Genomic DNA, 18336 nt, shown 5'->3' with positions numbered 1-18336 from the left:
TCGGCAGGTCAGAAATAACTGAACTGAATTAGAAGCTTGAGTCTCTCCTTCCAAGGTCTGCAAAATTCTGGCGGAGTGCCCCAAACACAACAGTTGGGAAAACATAGGCCTAATTTGTCAAATAAAATGTGATAATATGACTGCATATAAACATGTCTAAGAAAATAGTTTGAAATACATTTATAAATATCCATAAACACTTCACTAAATTCACAGCACTCATTTATCTTCATTGAAGCAGAATAAGTGTTCTCTTTCAGTTCGCTGATTTTTATGAAATTGCCATCCACAATATTTTGTGTAATTGACTGAAAGTCAACAGGGAAAAGTGAGTAATTAAATGGCAATGTGATGGAAATTGAGCAAGAGCTCAACAAGCAGGGATCGAGAGTAGAACACAACACATACCATTCAATTTATGAAGTTAAAGACCAAAAAAGATGTGTACAGGTTTTTTTCTTGGGATGATGAAAATGTTCTGGAATTAGATTGTGGTGATGGTTGCACAACTCTGTGAATAGACTAAAAATCACTGAATTGTACACTTTACATGGGTAAATGTTATAGCATACAAATTAGATCTCAAGAAACCTGTTAAAAATTACAATAGAAAAAAATTTGATACCTCCAGAATTTTTAAAAAGTCAACGGAACTCAGTTTGTCCTACAGAGTGCCTATTTAAAAGGTATTTTAGATGATTCAGCAAAGTTTCATAAATTACCACTTTTAAGTTAAAAAAAGAAGTGACAAAATTAATCTATTGTGAAAGAAACTGGAATACTGGTTGTCTGGTGGGGTACAGACTAGACAGAGCAAAGATAAATGTTCTGTATCACAGGTGTTTTACATCACGATGGAAGTATGGTTTACATGGCTGTAGGCATTTGACAAAACTCAGACCTGTACACTTAAGATCTGTGCGTTTCACTGTATATAAATTATATCTCAATTTTTTTAATTAAATATTTAGTAGGGTACAACAAAAATGAACTGATTTGTACTTATAAAGACATACCTGAGTCTCCTCTCCAGTCCCAGGTACATCCTTTGAATACTTGAGAAACTGTGCCACATAGGTCATAATTGACTTTTCATCAGGATTAGTAACATCCACGTCTGCAAGATATGCCACACAGTCAGCTATGGATGTGATCTAATATAATTAACACCCCAGAACAGGCTGTACCATAGGACAGATGTGAAATGAACCAAAGTGGTCTCCCACTGATGCACTCTCTAGTCACTTGCCCGCTCCAAGACTGTGTAGTGGTTAAGAGCTTAGATCTAAAATCAGTCAGATCTGGATTCAGTCTTGGCACCAGTACATGCAGTCTCAGTTTCCTAATAATAAAATATCACTATACATGTTGCAGTGCCCTGGTGGTGTAGTGGTTAAGTGCTACAGCCGCTAACCAAAAGGTCAGCAGTTCTAATCCACCAGGCGCTCCTTGGAAACTCTATGGGGCAGTTCTACTCTGTCCTCTAGGGTTGCTATGAGTTGGAATCAGCTCAACGAGAGTGGGTTTGGTTTCTTTGGTTTACACATATTGCAGAGCCCTGGAGGCTCAGTGGTTAAAGAGCTCAGCTGCATACAGTCTGTGTTGCAAGTACTCAAGTCTGTGGCTGCAGTGTGAAAGTAGACACACCCGTTGCTGTCAAGTCAGTTCTGACTCACACGGACCCTATGGAGCCCTGGTGGCACACTGGTTAAGAGCTCAGCTGCTAGCCAAAATGTTGGCAGTTCAAATCCACCAGTCTCTCCTTGGAAACTCTATGGGGCAGTTCTACTCTGTCCTATAGGGTCACAATGAGTCGGAATCAACTCAACAGCAATGGGTTTTTAATGCATGTTGTATTATGAGGGCGTAAGCAGTAACCAAGAGTAAAATGGAGAAAGTAAAGCATTCTCAATTTAAGGAGACATGGTGCAGAAACTCCTCCAAGAATGCAGGAGTGCAGGTTTCAGCATTTGTGCAATAAAGCATTTCACTGCAAATCAGTAAAAAGGAAGTCTCCTTTATTTACCAACTCAGTTAAACTCAATAAATATTTAGAGTGCCAACAACTGCAGGTCACAGGCACAGAGTACAGTCCTCGGGGACTTTATGTTTCATCCCTTTATTCATTCAATAAATAGATATCAGATGCTGGAAATAAGATGACATCATCTGCTCCTCAAGAAGCTTATAATAAGAAAAAAAAAATCAAACAAATACAGCACACTATGCATGCTTTGTTGCTGTTGTTGTGTGCCATCCAGTTGACCTAGGGAATGTGTTTACAGGTGTCGAAGTCACCTGAGGAAGAAAGTGACTCTAATTCATATACAAATAATGTAATTCAAGGCAGTAAGCATATAAAAAGTTCCCTGGGTGATGTAAGCAGTTAAGCTGGAAGGCTGGTGGTTTGAATGCACCCAAAGGCACTTTGGAAGAGGGGTCTAGTGATATGCTTCTGAAAGGTCACAGCCTTGAAAACCCTAAGGGGCAGTTCCACTCTGCACACACAGGGCTACCATGAGTTGAAATCAACTGACAGCAACTAACAACAACAACAAGCATATAAAAGGGATCTATAAAAAGCTGAGGATGGAATTCCAAAAAAGAAAGAGCCCTCTAGAGTTGAATTATTCTATTTTTTACTGAGAAAGGTATAAATATCAAGAGATTAAAATAATGATATTGGCTTAACTAGTTATTTCTTTTTTAAAAACTTCTCCTTGCTTACCAAGCCCTGCATGGTGATTAAATATTTTTCATAAATTGTGCCAAAGGATAAATTTCCTATTCAAGTATGGCTATGGCATTTGGTTTGCATCAATAATCATGATGTATTTAAATTACTGAGCTATTATTTAAGCTATTTTTAATGAATTAAGGGCCATCATTCATACTGTGGAAGAAATTTGCTTTTATTTCATTCTCTATACCATCAGTGCAGAAACCCTGGTGGTGTAGCGGAAAAGTGCTATGGCTGCTAACCAAACGGTTAGCAGTTCGAATCCACCAGGCACTCCTTGGAAACTCTATGGGGCAGTTCTACTCTGTCCTATAGGGTCGCTATGAGTCAGAATCGACTCGACGGCACTGGGTTTTCTGGGTTTATACCATCAGTCGCCTAATTATTTGCAGCTATTAAAATAAATTGTCATATTAATAATAAAGAATCACAATATGAGAAAAGTATCAAAACAAACAAACCAATAATCAGAAATGGGAAATTAAAGCAACCCATGGGGAAAATAAAGAAAGGTAATAAAAAGACAAAAAGCAAATAGAAAAGGCAGAGAAAGGGGGGAACAAAACAAGGAGATAAAAAAATATTAACAAAAAGGATTAATGACAAGCAACATGAAACTAGACCAATGATACAAATGATACGAAGAAATACGGAATCATTAAGTTAACTGCGAACTTACAAATATTATCTAATTTAACCCTGTAATTTTTACATATTAAAAAAACTGAAGACCAAAAAGATTAAGTGACTAATCCATTGCCAATGGGTCAGTAGAGCCAGCTAGCTAACACTACCAAGAAAGAGCTGATCGATAAATTTTCAACAGTTTTGGAAACTGTTTGGAAACTATATAAACATACAACTAAATAAATTATATTAAAAATAGTCAATAAACATCCAAAACTAATCATTTCCTAATTATTTTACATTTTACTATTATCGGGATTAACCAGTAAGCAAGCTATGCATGGGCTTAATTGTATTTATTCTTTAATCTGCAGTGCAAAATTTCACATGGGTTTCACCCAGGGGCAGATTATCCAATAAGCAAGGTAAGCATGGGTTTATTTGTGCTTACTTACTCATCTGTACTGAACAATTTCCATGTGAAACTGGCAAGATGTGTTGAAACCCATGTGAAATTGTTCACTACAGATGAGTAAGTAAGCACAAATAAGCCCGTACTTACCTTGCTTAGTGAGTCATCCGCCCCTGTCAGGGGTTTAAAAAGAGGCTTTAATTCTGTAGGAAAGTGCTCTGAGGTTGGGAGAGAGTCAGATGCCAGTCATACCTAGCAGCAGAATCTTTGATGTGTGAAAAAAATGTGAAATTCTTCACTACAAATTAGTAAGTAAATTCAAGTAAGCCCATGCATACCTTGCTTATGGGGTAATCTGTCCCTATTATCTATGCTCTTGAGGTTACTTATATCTGTTGTATCCATATGGTGGAAGTAATATACAATGGTGTGCTACTGCTCGTCTCTTACTATCTCTGTGTTCAGTGATTTCACATTAAACCAAACCCACTGCCGCTGAGTTGATTCCAACTCACTGCAACCCTACAGGACAGAGTAGAACTGCCCATAGAGTTTCCAATGAGCGCCTGGTGGATTTGAACTGCCAACCTTTATGATTAGCACCTGTAGCACTTAAATGGTATGCCACCAGGGTTTCCAATTTCACATTAAAAACCCACTGCCATCTACTCAATTCCGACTCATAGCGACCCCATAGGACAAGGTAGAACTGCCCCATAGCGTTTCCGAGGAGCGCCTAGTAAATTCGAACTGCCGACCTTTTGGTTAGCAGCTGTAGCTCTTAACCACTACGCCACAAGGGTTTCCAATTTCACATAAGTAGTTTGAAATTAGGGCTGTGGGGGGAGCTTGAAATTGGCCATGGTGGGAATATTTACACCATAAAAAATAGCAAATGAGGGTTTGATTTGTTATTTTATTGATTATAAAGAAAGGGACGATGAAAATGTTAACAATATAGATTAAACTTCAAAGTATGTCCTCTGTGTGTGTGTGTATGCATATACACATACACATTGTGAATAGCACAGAAACTTGAGAAAATATTCTTCCAGTATTAGATTCAACAAAGAAGCCACTCATATCATTAAAGACTGAGTGAAGTTCTGACATATGTCCTTGTTCCATTTACTCATTAATATAAAGGAAGATATCAATCAACAGCAGGCATGTTGGAACTACACTTGTGCATCAATTCCAACCTTCAGCTGGCTCCAGATACCAGAGGTACTAGAAAAGGCACTGTTGGACTATACAGAATTTATAATTAAGTGTCATATATTTTATCATTATTTATAAACTGTGTGCTCCACATCCTTTATATGAGTAAAATTTATAATAATGTATGTGTATATACGTATACACATATGTTGTCATTGTTAGATGCCGTTGAGTTGGTTCCGACTCATAGTGACCCTATGCACAACAGTACAAAACACTGCCCAGTCCTGTACCATCCTCACTACTGTTGCTATGCTCGAGCCCATCATTGCAGCCATTGTGTCAGTCCACCTCATGGAGGGTTTTCTTCTCTTTCGCTGAGTCTCTGCTTTACCAACACACACATATACACAAGTTTTTAGAGAGTCAGTTGTTAACCATTTACTGGCACACCCCTGGTTATAGAGCTGAGGCTAGAATCGCCTGACCTCTAAGTTCCTTATAATTTTCACTAATCCTATAAGCCTCTTTTCTGACCTTATTGCTTTTTTAAAAAAATAGCTTTGAGTATATTATAAAACAATACAATCCGGGGGAAAAAAAAAGCCAAACCCATTACCATCGAGTTGATTTCAACTCTTAGTGACCCCATAGGACAGTGTAGAACTGCCCCATAAGGTTTCCCAGGAGCAGCTGGTGGATTTGAACTGAGGAGCTTTTGGTTAGCAGCTGAATGCTTAACCACTGTGCCACCAATACAATCCAAAGCAAAGTGCTTTTCAGAAAGAAATTTTTTTAATCTTAATTTTATGAAGTTAAAACAAATTATAATTTGACGACAATCTTTGTGACTATTACCAGTTCTTAGGTTTTGTTTTTTTTTTTTTTTTCCATTTACTAACAATCCAGCACGACCAAGCACAATAAGTGGGCACAGCTGGGTGAACCATAGAGCGAGAAACAGGGAAAGCAGCAGTGGTTGTCTTCATACAGATTCGGCTTTAACTGAGGGTCAGGGAATAGAAAAGGGCAGATATGTAAACAACTTGAATTCAAGACGAGTGAAGCACATCTTATGGGAGGTATTTTAGAAAAGAAAAATAAAATCAAGGAGAACACAATACAGAAAACAATAGAAGGAATAAAAGAAAATTTAAGACACAGGCGCAAATTATTCCCAACAATAGCAAGCACTGTTTGCTTTCAGCTGTGGCTTCATCCCGCAATTACCTAATTAACTAATTGGTAGGAAATCGTAACTTCATGAAATTCAGCAGAGTTTAAATCCTCCAGGACTACAGAATAATGTCATTATGTTTAATAAATAAACACTATTTTTATACCAACTTCATGCTAGACTTTAAAATTTGTTTTAAAAAGCAAGAAGCTTCTTTACCTTCAGGTTCCAGCAATTTGGGGATTTTTAGTTCTCGTTCTGCAATTCTGAAGGCCTCTTCCAGATTGTCTCTGTTGGATCTATGCTTCACACTGTTCAAATCAATTAAGTCTGGTCGCAAGGCATGAATGATGGCTAAAAAAGCCATTCCATTTCTCCAGCTTGACTTAAAATCTGTAACACTGACAGATTCATACCTGTCACAAAAGGACAAAAACATGATAAATACTATTAAAAATACTCTATCAAAACAACTCCATTATATTCAATAGTAATTAATGAAAATTCAGTGGATCAAATAAATGAAAAAATCATTCTAGGGAAAATATTTATTTTAATTTGTGGTCAAGTTAAGGAAAATGTCAATTCTGGTGAGGCTCAAAATACCACAGAACACTTCTTCTCCAAGTGTGGTCCCCAGACCAGCAGAATCTACATCACCAGGGAACTTGTTAGAAACGCACATTCTTGGGCCTCACCCCAGACCTACTGAATCAAACTCTGGAGGTGGCCCCAGCAATGTGTGTCCAACAAGCCCTCCAGGTGATAACAGTTTGAGAACCACAGCTGTAGAAGCTCTTCATTCAGCAATCTGTTGGCTCCTGGCTGACTTTAAAAATCCGTTTCCTCGAGTTGATTCCAACTCATAACAACCCTATAAGACAGAGTAGAACTGTCCAATAGGGTTTCCAAGGAGCGGCTGGTGGATTCAAACTGCTGACCTTTTTTTGGTTAGCAAGCAATCTCTTAACCACTGCGCCACCAGGGCTCCACGACTGACTTTAGATTCTGTACATATAATTAACACTACTTTTTATAAGAAACAATTTTCCTCCTCAGAAGGGCAAATTAAATGATATAGTGTGCCAAGTCAATGACTTAGTAGCTCAACAGATTTATAGATCTTGTCACTCTCTTGCTTGAAACCTTTTTATCTGAGAAGGGATCAGTGAAGGTTTTGTAAAAGAGTATTCTTGCCCATAAAGTTTGGGATATATTCTAGAACAACTCTGATGTTATTGTTGGTTGCCATTGAGTCAATTCTGACTCATAGTGACCTCATGTGTGCAGAGCAGAACTGTTCCACAGGGCTTTCTACTCAGCGACCTTTCAGAAGCAGATCACCAGGTCCGTCTTCCAAGAAACCTCTGAGTAGCATTAACCTGCTAACCTTTCCGGCTAGTGGTTGAGCACTTAACCTTCTGCGCCACCCAGCTGTCCAAAACATCTCTAGTTGCCTTTAATATCTTGTTTTAAAAAAAAAAAAAAACACAAGGGGAAATTCAATGGACTAATTTAAAGAATGAATCAAACGATAAAAGCTTAGCTCCTTAGGGAAAAAGCATGAACTACACAGCAGTTAGTGATTTGTGATTTGTTTAACAAACTCATGGTGCTTACTGTATCCAGGAACTATTCCAAATGCTTTTAAGATTAATTCTTATTCCACTTGTAACAACTTTAGGAGGTAAATATTGTCCACAAATTCTCACTGAGGAAACTAGAGCACAAACAGATTAGATGACCAATGTCATCTGTTAGAAATCGGTGGAAGCCAGGACTTAAACCCAGGTATTCCAACTCCAGAGTATGCTCTTAAATACTAACTGATAGGAGGTGGGGGCTGAGGGAGAGGCCAGGCCACCTCCAGAGTGCTAAAGTTGGGGCAGAGCCAGCTCAGCTCTGACTGGCAGGCACTGTACTTAATAAAGAACCAGGCTGTGAGGTCAGTTCTTCACTGACAAGCCAAAACCAGTACCACAAAGAACATGTTACTGCCGGGTTTTAGGGAAGGCAGGGTTAGACTCCAGGATGATTGGCAGTATTTGGGCTCATTTAGAAAGGGGAACGGAGTCTGATTCATCTGCTTCACAAATAAGAAAATAAAACCCGTTTCTTACAATACAGTCTTACATCTGAGTCCCAGACAATCACAGCCTATTGAAATAGAAGTTACTGAATATACCACCAATGACAGCCTAAACTAGGATGACCAAATGATGAATTACTTAAGAAAAGGTGCTGCATCTTAGTAAGTTTAGCACAGGCCCTATATTTAAAAGATGTGGGCGGGACATGAAGAAAAGATGAGCTGTTGTAAAATACATGGAATTTGAAAGAGTTCGAAGATCAATTATTTACACATAAATGAAACAAATCTGAACATGATGTAATCAGGGACGGATTGCCCAATAAGCAAGGTACGCATGGGCTCACTTATGCTTACTTACTAATTTATAGTGCACAATTTAACCTGTTTTTCACCTCAGCAAAGATGTGGTGAAACCCATGTGACATTATGCACTCCAGATTAGTAAGCAAACACAGGAAGCCCGTGCATACCTTGCTTACTGGTAAATGCGCCCCTGGCTGTAATGATGTTTTTCACACATGCTGTGTTTTGGATTTTAAAAAATTTTTAAAAACTGAAGTACAGCTGTTTCTAAGAGATTCAAGAAAAAGTTAATGAGCTCAAAACCTATAAGATACGCACATTGCGTCCCTCATAGAATATAGAGGATGAGTGACAACAAATTTAAAATAAGACTGAAGGGGACATTAACATTACAGCCTTCCATTAGGCAGGAGTAACTCAGAAGCCCAGGCTTCTCAAAGGGCGCACCAGCCTATCTGCGGCTTTATTTACCCCGGCAGTGCTATAGGTGACAAGGAAGGCCTTCCAGGCTCTGCAGCTCTTCCTGTGGTACAACCTCCCACGTCTTAGCCTCCTTATTCCTCCTAAACCCCGACCCAGCAGCTGCTTAAAATTCTTTTTTTTAACGACGCCCAACAGCATAAAGGAAACCCTGGTGGTGCAGTCGTTAAGAGCTACGACTATTAACCAAAAGGCCGGCAGTTCGAATCCACCTGGTGCTCCTTGGAAACTCTATTCTATTGGAAACTCTGTTCTATTGGGTTGCTATGAATCGGAATCGACTCGACGGCAGTGGGTTTGGTTTTTTTTTTGTTAAGAGCAGAAAACTTTTCTTTTTTTTTGTAAAAAAGAAATTATGAGCACTAACTTCCCTTCATCATTGCCGTTTTTTTTACTACTCTCTTGTCGCTTTGTTTCCTTACTGAGCTGTGAGTTTCTAAACAATAGGGACTGTGGTCTCTTAGTGTAATCATATACAGTTGCAAGAGACAATTTCATGTGTTGGTTACTAATTCATTCATTTGTTCACTCATTCATTCAACAAATATTTATGAAGCACCTACCATGCACTTGGATTATGTCAGGTGCTGGGGATACACAGTCAGCTAAGCATAGTCCTGACTTTTGGAGAGCTCAATGTATAGTAAAACTTTTTAAATCTAAATCTACCTTCCAGATGGAACTGTGCCTAAAGAAAAGGGTATTTAAAGACTGTTTTATTCCCACACAATAACAGGCCATCTAACCTAAACACAGGGCAGGGAACAGGTAGATTACCCAGATGACACCATGTTCTGGCTTTGAGAGCTAAGAGTGACTGAGCTCACAGACCTTCACAATTGGAAATTTTACTGTGACAGGAATGAGGATAGTGAGCGTCTTCTTTTTATGAGACAGAAGTGTCTGGGTGGGTGTTACACTCAGTCAGCCCGATTTTCAGGCTTAAAGGTCAGTAAGGTTGACTTGGTAGGTATAGCTGCCCTGTGGGTTTTCTCTGGTCACAGCACACTACTTACGCGGCACACTGTTCCTGAGCCCATAAGAGAAGAGCCTTCTTTGCAGAGATCTGCCATCTTGCTTGGGCTTTGGAGCATTTCTTAGCTGGAGGACTTGAGGTAGGAGATGAATCAACCTCACTCACACAATCCAGGGAGGGTTGATTGTAATTGCAAGAAAGAGTCTGGGCAAGCTCCTCAATCTAACAAGGTAATAATAGTGAACATATACAGAATCATAAATTAGCAGCATTGAGTAAAACACTACAGCCGATACAAGATCTAAAATGTATTATATCACAGCAGCAGTTTACTCGTGGACCAAATCCTTGTATAGCAGCACTTCTCAGGTGGGGCTGCACTTTGATTTTCCTTCAGCCTGGACGTGAGTCATTTCATGCCCTCACCTAGGCAGGGCACTCCATACTGAGGGCAAGTATCTGTTCTTCCCACTAACGTGCTTACAGAGCATTTTACTAGGTGCTCAACACCTGTCAAACTGAGCTGAACTGCGCTAAATTGAGCTCCTATTCTACAGTATCTTCAGAGACTTGGTCAATGAAAATGCATCCTTGACTATAAATCATTAAGAAACTAATGTACATACAGGAAAAAAAAAAAAAGTGCACGCAAATTCCAAGAAAGAAAATGAATTACCATTAAATTTATGAAAAACAATCTTACTAGTAATTTTTAAAATCCAAATGCAAACAGCAAGGGTAAAATTTTGTTTATATATATAACACAGGCAAAAAATTTAAAAAGATAACATCCAAGTGATGTTGCGGGTATAGAAAACTGGATATTCATATATTGCTGGTAAAAGTACAAATTGTTTCTCAAATATTTTGAAGGGCACTATGATAATACACACCCAACATTTCAAAGAAAAAAACCACAAACACTTAGTAAAAAAAAAAAGGTTGTCATCAAGTCGGCTCTGATTCATAGCAACCCTATGGAACAGGGTAAAACTGCTCCCATAGGGTTTCCAAGAAGCAGCTGGTAGATTCAAACTGCCAACCTTTTGGTTAGCAGCTGAGCTCATAACCACTATACCACCTATGTAATAATCAGACAATCAATAATAATAGATTCGACCAACAGAATTAACAGACTTAATTTGACTGGTCTAATTTTTTTTCCCTAGAATATTAGTAGATCTAAATGAGAAATGTAAAACAATTAAACTTTTACAACCATGTTGCCCAATATGATAACCCCATGTGGCTATTAAAATCTAACTTTAAATAAAGTTAAAAACTCAGTTTCTCAGTCATACGAGCCACATGTCAGGTGTTCACACACGGCTACTAAGCCCTATTTTGTAAGTACAGATACAGAGCATTTCCATCACTGCAGCAAGTTTTATTGGACAGGACGGTTCCGAAAAACAACATGAGGCAACTTTCTTTATGATGCTGGGAGAGGCAAAGATTTCTTAAAAGGACATAAAAGTACTAGCCACAGAAAAGTTGATAAATTTGAACTACATTAAATGAAGCAAGCTACGGAGTCAGACAAGATATTTGAGATGTGTGTGTGTGTGAGATGTCCAACAAAGAACTTGTATCTAAAATATATTTTAAAACCTACAAGTCATTATACACAACAGCACGGCTAAGATAAAATTTAAAAACACTAACAGTGACAAGTATTAGCAAGCACTGGAGCAAGGAACTCTCAAACTCTGGTGAGAGTGTAAACTGTACAACCACTGTGAACAACTGTTTGGCAGTATCTACTAAAGCTGAAGATTATATGCCCTGTGACCCTGCAGTTCCACTCCTACGTACATATGCAATGGAATTGAGGACGTGTACCACTAAAGGGCATGTACAAGAGTGTTCCCAGCAGCTTTATTCATAACTGCTAAAAACTGGAAACAAAAGAAATGTCATCAGCAGTACAATGGTAGGTAAGTCATGGTATGTGCATACAATGGTATATTCACACACAACAATAAAAAAGAAAGACCTACTAATCCAACAGGATAAATCTCACAGACATTAAGTGAAAGAAGTCAAACATAAAAGAGTATATACTGTATCTACGAGTATATACTTATAATTTCATTTATATAGAGTTAAAAATGCTAAACTAGTCAATAATGATAGAGATCAAAGTCAACATAATCTTTAGGGAAGGATATTGACCAGGAAGAGAACCTGGGGGACTCTAGGATGCTGGCAGTGTTCTATATTTTTATCTTAGATGGTGGTTACATGGATGTGTTTAATTTGTGAAAATTTATCAAACACAACAATTAAGATGTGCGTATTGTCCTGTATGTGTGTTAAACTTCAACAAAAATTTACTTAATATAATTTTTTAAAAAAATGTTTAAGCTTTAAGTTTGCATACCCCAGGTTCCAATGATTCCACTTCTAGGTATGTGGCCCACGGAAATTATTTAAATTGTATCCAAAGGTTTTATTTTTAAGAGTGTTCTTTTTGGAATTACAATTGCAAAAAGTTGTAAGCATTCTTATTGTCCATTAACGAAATATGGTACTTCTACAGTCGAACACCATACCACCATTAAAATATATATAAATTCAGAAGGATGTTCATCAGAACAATATAAAACAGTATGGATCAAAATAAGTAAAGAAAAACGTATGGACAGCATGACCCCATTTTATTTTAAGATGTGCATATACAGATACATACTAATTCCTGCTGTATCTATCATAAAGACTGTATACCAAATTATTTACAGTGGTTACCTGTGAGTGGTAGAATTATGTTTTTAATTTTCTTTTTATTATCTTATTGAAATTTTTAATATTTCAAATACTCAGAAAAGTATGCAGAAAAAATATAATACCCATGAATTATCAAATTTTACTATATTTTATACTATTTGGTTCAGATTTAAGAAAATAAAATACAGATAGATTATAAACCTACTGTCTTTCCCAACTCCAATCCCATTTCCCTCTTTTCCCAGAAGAAAAATCACAGTGCTAAATTTAGTTTTCATCATCTTTACGCATATTATTACTACAAATATATATATCCAGAAATAATACATAGTCTAATTTTGAATTTTTTAAATTTTACAAACATTACTTATGTTATCTTCTAGTTTTTCTACAATAAGTATTTGTTTTGCACATAATCTTTCAAATTATTTTGAAAGTAATTATGGAGGTATAGAAAATATAACTTTTTAGTAACTGCCAAAAATCAGCACTAAGTCAAAATCCCAGGCCTGATGGAATACAGATTTAGAACATAGATATCAATCGTAAGTTTCATAAAGTCAGAACTTTTAACTTACTCGTTTCTAGTCCTAGCACAATAGCTAATACCTAGTAGGTGTTCAAAAATATCTATGGAATAAAATAAATCTATGAGTCAGTTTTGGGACAGAACTGTATGTTGTGGAATTATTTCATCAGATTGGACAAAGGTACTCAAAGCCAGGAGATTTTTCAAAGTTCAGCACCTTATTTTCAAGCATTTATTCCAGCAGCTTCCTACTCTCTCCTCTGCCATAAATAAACAAACAAATATTAAGCAGTCATTTACTAGAGCAGGCTCTGTCTACATTACCCAAAAGCCCAACGCTGCCGAGTCGATTCCAACTCATAGCAACTGTCATGGATTGAATTGTGTCCCTAAGTCTGTCAACTTAGCTGGGCCGTGAGTCCCAGTATTGTGTGGCTGTCCACCATTTTATGGGATTTCTCTATGTGTTGTAAATCCTACCACTATGATGAAATGAGATGGATTAGTGGCAGGTTACAGTGATGAGGTCTACAAGATTAGGTAGTATCTTAAGTCAATCTCTTTTGAGATTTAAAGAGAGACGTGAGCAGAGACATGGGAGCCTCATACCAACAAGAAAGCAGTGCCAGGAGCAGAACACGTCCTTTGGACATGAGGTTCCTGCGCTGAGATGCTCCTAGACAAGGAAGACTGGCAAGAAGGACCTTCCTCCAGAGCCAACAGCGAGAGAGAAAGCCTTCCCTTGGAGCTAATGTCCTGAATTTGGACTTCTAACCTACTAGACTGTTAGAAAATAAATTTCTCTTTGTTAAAGCCATCCATTTGTGGTATTTCTGTTATAGTAGCACTAGATAACTAAGACAGCGACCCTACAGGACAAAGTATAACTGCCTCATAGCGTTTACAAGGAGCACCTGGTGAATTTGAACTGCCGACCTTTTGGTTAGCAGCCAGACTCTTAACCACTACACCACCAGGGTTTCCCTGTTTACACGGGTACACAGAATATCACAATTCAACTTACAACAACAAAAGAAGTTTGCTGTGTATTTTCTACATGTTAAGATTTCCAGTGTCCTAGTACAAAAAAGGAAATCCTGGTGGCGTAGGGGTTAAGAGCTATAGCTGCTAACCAAAGGGTTGGCAGTTTGAATCCACCAGGCACTCGTTGCAAACCCTATGGGGCAGTTCTACTATCTCCTATAAGGTCACTATGAGTCGGAATCAACTCCACAGCAACAGGTTAGTACAGAAAATCTCGAGACTGGATCTAGCACCAAGTTGTATTTATTTCATGACACATATTTCATACTGTAGTAATTAGAGTCGAAATAATTTCTATATCATCATACTACTTACATGAAAGTGCAGTATAATTGTCCAAATTAGGCCAAGAATAATGGATGGGTTTCCGTCTATAATATCAGTAACATGAATATTTATTAGCTTGATCTGCAAAAGAAGAAATGCATGTCAAAAGGAGGAAATATTTCATAGCATTAACCTCTCCTAAGAGCTTTCATGTGAAATTCATACTCACTGATCGGTTTTTTAGGAATGTCAGAGCATGTTCTATGTTGATTCTACACCGGAATGTATTAGATCCTTTATCTCGAGGCTATGAAATTCAAACAAAATATATCACTCAGAAATACGAAACACATTTTTTTTTAAGCAATGAAGTTTCTTGATGTCATTTTAAAAGCTTACCAACTGTTGTCCTGAAAGTACTTCTAACAGGTCCAGGAGGACATGCCCCTTCTTAATGTCTGTGAACAGGTCTGATACAACTGAGGGGCACGGGTGCTGCAAACGGTCACAAAAAATTTAATCATTCAAACTTTGATCTGAGAACACAGTGCCTTTAAGAATCTCATATACATGTACTTCGTGTCTTTTTGGCAGTGATTTTCTCCTAAATTAATAGAATGATAGATAGCACATAATGTTCCATATCAAAACATGGTAAGAAAAGTAGTGAACCTAATTTATCTCCCGGCAAACTTCCAGTAACACAAGACTGTTTCAGGTGTGGAGCATTCACTACTGAGAATCGAAAATTTGTACCTAAAAGCAACATTAGACGTTCAGAATCAACCAACAGTGACCCATTTGGAGAAAAGATTATATTTCTAGAGTAAGCCTGCTTATGTATTTCTATTTTTAGAAAGACAAGCACTGTGTTGGGATGGGCACATAGGGGACAGTGTGAGCAGCCTGTGAGAAGAGGCTCACTCTTTGTGTATCTAGGTTATACCAGGCACTTAGCATACTGAAAGGCAGGGTGGCACAGTGAGTAACATCAAGACCTCTGGGTCCAGACTGCCTGGGTTTGTATGCTGGCACTATCACTTACAAATTCTGTGACCCTGGACAAGTTACATAACTTCTCTGTACCTCACTTTCATCATCCTTTAAACAGTAACACTATCTATCTTATAGGGATGTTGGGAAGACTAAGTTATTACGTTTAAAGAGCTTAGGATAGTGCCTAACATTAAGTCAGCACTTAAAATATATGAGCCATTGTTATTATTGTTTCATTTAATGAAAGATATGTTACCATTTTAGATATTTTTATATCACTGTCCCATATCCTTAATAAAAGTAGCCTTTTTGTGTGCTGGGAAAGAAGAACAAAAACACCAAAACAAAATCAAGAACATTTTTTTCAAGAAAGACATTCAACCATCTTTTATCATTTTTGAATGGCCTCCTTGGGGCCACAATTGAGGGAGTAAGGGGAGTAACTTAATATATTTATAACTTCATTTGTCATTTTTCTCCTCACCTTTGCCAACTGTGAGTTTATCCAATAGGTAAAGGTCTTCTTCTGAGTATGTTCTTGTTCAGCTATTTAAAAAAAAGGAGGGGGGGGCGGACAACAGCAGTTAGAAAACAAGAAACTCAGAAACCTTTTGAATATATCAAAGTTTCAAAAGTCTGCCACTCTGGCTATGTGTGTGTGATTCACAATCTCACAAGCTTTCTCAGGTCTAAATTTCAGAGAGTCATCTGTGAAGAATTTTAGAAATAATGTGTTCCAATGAGAATTTTTTTAGCCACGGGTTGATAATAAACCAAACCAAATCCACGGCTGTCATGTGGATTATGACTCACAGCTCCCCTTATAGGACAGAGTAGAACTGCCCCATAGGGTTTCCAAGGAGTTGCTGATGGATTCAAACTGCCGACCATTTGGTTAGCAGCCAAACACTTAACTACTGTACTGCCAAGGCTCCAGGTTGACAAAAGACAATGGTTATTAATACCTTTTACTGTCAAAAGTATTAAATCTATAGTGTCTGGAGCATGTGTGTGTACTGTGTGATGTGTGTGTGTGTGTGTGTGTGTGCGTGTGGCTGTGTGTGCTACCTGGCCTTGAGTGTGCTGCACATAAAACCGTGAAGAGTGAGAAGGGTTCCTAACCCAAAATGACTTGCAATCTAAGCCAAAGCAATGCAGTAGGTAAAGATAAACCACAGCACATCTTCAGATATTTTAAAAGGTTCGTAAAAGTAGTTGCAGTTTACAAAAAAAGAGACCAGACTTGCTGACCTGACAAAGACTGAAGACACCCTGAGAGTATGGCCCCTGGACAATCTTTCAGCTCAGTAATGAGGCCACTCCCGAGGTTCACCCTTCAGCCAAAAGACTGAACAGTCCCACGGAACAAAACAAGACTAAAGGGGTGCACCAGCCCTGGGGTAGGGACTAGAAGGTAGGAGGGAACAGGACAGCTGGCAATAGGGAACCCAGGGTTGAGAAGGGAGAGTAATGTCATGGGTTGTTAACCAATGTCAGAGAACAATGTGTGTACTGTTTGATGAGAAACTAGTTTGTTCTCTAAACCTTTATGTAAAGATCAATTAAAAAAAAAAAAAGACTATTGAGAGTTAGCTGTATTTCACACACACACAAAAAAGTAGTTGCAGTTTAAAGTCTTGACATCAGTCTTAAGATTTGTTATGAACAAGATCTCACCACTGAATTAACTGTAAATGATACATAAGTATGTCAGAGAGACCTGGGTTCAAATCCTGTCACTGTTACTGGGTAGCTGTGTGACCTTGAACAAGGCATTGCACTTCTCTGAAATGTATTTTCCTCCTGTGTAATAAGGGTAGAACAAGCCCTCGCCTCCAGAGACTGTTACAAAAATTTAAGTATTCATTTAAAGTGCTTAGCATCGAGTATAGCCCACAGTAAGCACATAAGAAATGCTAGCTGTTATTAATTGGCTTGGAGTGAAGGGAAAGACATGAACACGGAGTGTATCTCCCCTTCCTCCCCAGGGCAGGCGTGGACAACACACCAACACCATGCTTCCCCACTTTCTGTCCTCTCAGCTTCTGCAGACATCCTCAAGACTCAGGTCACAGGGAAGCCCTGCACACAAGGACTGGGTCTCCATTTTTCCAGACCTCTTCACTCATACAGACAGGATAAGCATAAGCCCAGACGCCCGCTCCTCCCTGCGCACAGGGCTCAAAGCCTTGCCACCACCATGTACTTGAGGTCACTAGGTCTCATCTCACTAGGCCCTTTATTCCTGCTTACGTCAATCAACACACGCACACACACCCACATGGATACATACACACATACACATATGTGCACACACAAACACATTCACGCACACTGTATCTATGCACACACATGTACGTACACATACACATATGCACAAAGACACACATCCCAAGCCCTGGGGTCTCCCTCACTTCTTTCACTCTAACTTCCATAAGGCTCTGCACATCCGCCAATTTTTCTCGTCTCTCTCCTCTTAACCCTTGAAATCCTGGTATACCATCAGCAAAATCCTCTACAATCCCAGTACCCTCTGACGCTCACTTTGCCTCCTGCTCTAATTGAAACCTGGCTCTCCTATGAGAATATGGGTTCTTCACAGCCCTCTCAAAGTGGTTGCTTTGCTTCCGCTTACAACCTTTGTACCACTCACTGGCTCTTTGCTTCTCACTGCTACTTCCAAATCATTCTCTCCCACTTTGACCCTGAAATTCTCTAGTTTTGAATCTCACGTCATTATTGTTACAGGCATCTACTACCTCGTCATTCCCCCTCAAAGATTTCAGTTCCTTGTCCCGTCACTCT

At 38.5% G+C, this 18336-nt stretch overlaps 1 protein-coding gene across 8 annotated transcripts in view; it reads right to left on the bottom strand.

The window, feature by feature from the left end:
• Positions 1 to 18336, bottom strand: part of SYNE2 (spectrin repeat containing nuclear envelope protein 2) — a 378879-nt gene that overhangs the window by 263064 nt on the left and 97479 nt on the right. For all 8 annotated transcript variants that reach the window (XM_064292573.1, XM_064292575.1, XM_064292574.1 and 5 more), the window contains exons 3-9: positions 16016 to 16077; positions 14935 to 15030; positions 14765 to 14842; positions 14584 to 14676; positions 10009 to 10190; positions 6337 to 6533; positions 1017 to 1117 (exon numbers count right to left, since the gene is read on the bottom strand). In XM_064292573.1, coding sequence (XP_064148643.1) covers positions 1017 to 1117; positions 6337 to 6533; positions 10009 to 10190; positions 14584 to 14676; positions 14765 to 14842; positions 14935 to 15030; positions 16016 to 16077 — 809 coding nt within the window. The remainder of the gene's footprint in view (positions 1 to 1016; positions 1118 to 6336; positions 6534 to 10008; positions 10191 to 14583; positions 14677 to 14764; positions 14843 to 14934; positions 15031 to 16015; positions 16078 to 18336) is intronic.

The sequence above is a fragment of the Loxodonta africana genome, chromosome 10, assembly GCF_030014295.1.
Source record: "Loxodonta africana isolate mLoxAfr1 chromosome 10, mLoxAfr1.hap2, whole genome shotgun sequence".
Taxonomy (NCBI): domain Eukaryota; kingdom Metazoa; phylum Chordata; class Mammalia; order Proboscidea; family Elephantidae; genus Loxodonta; species Loxodonta africana.
This window is presented reverse-complemented; position numbering and strand designations above follow the sequence as displayed.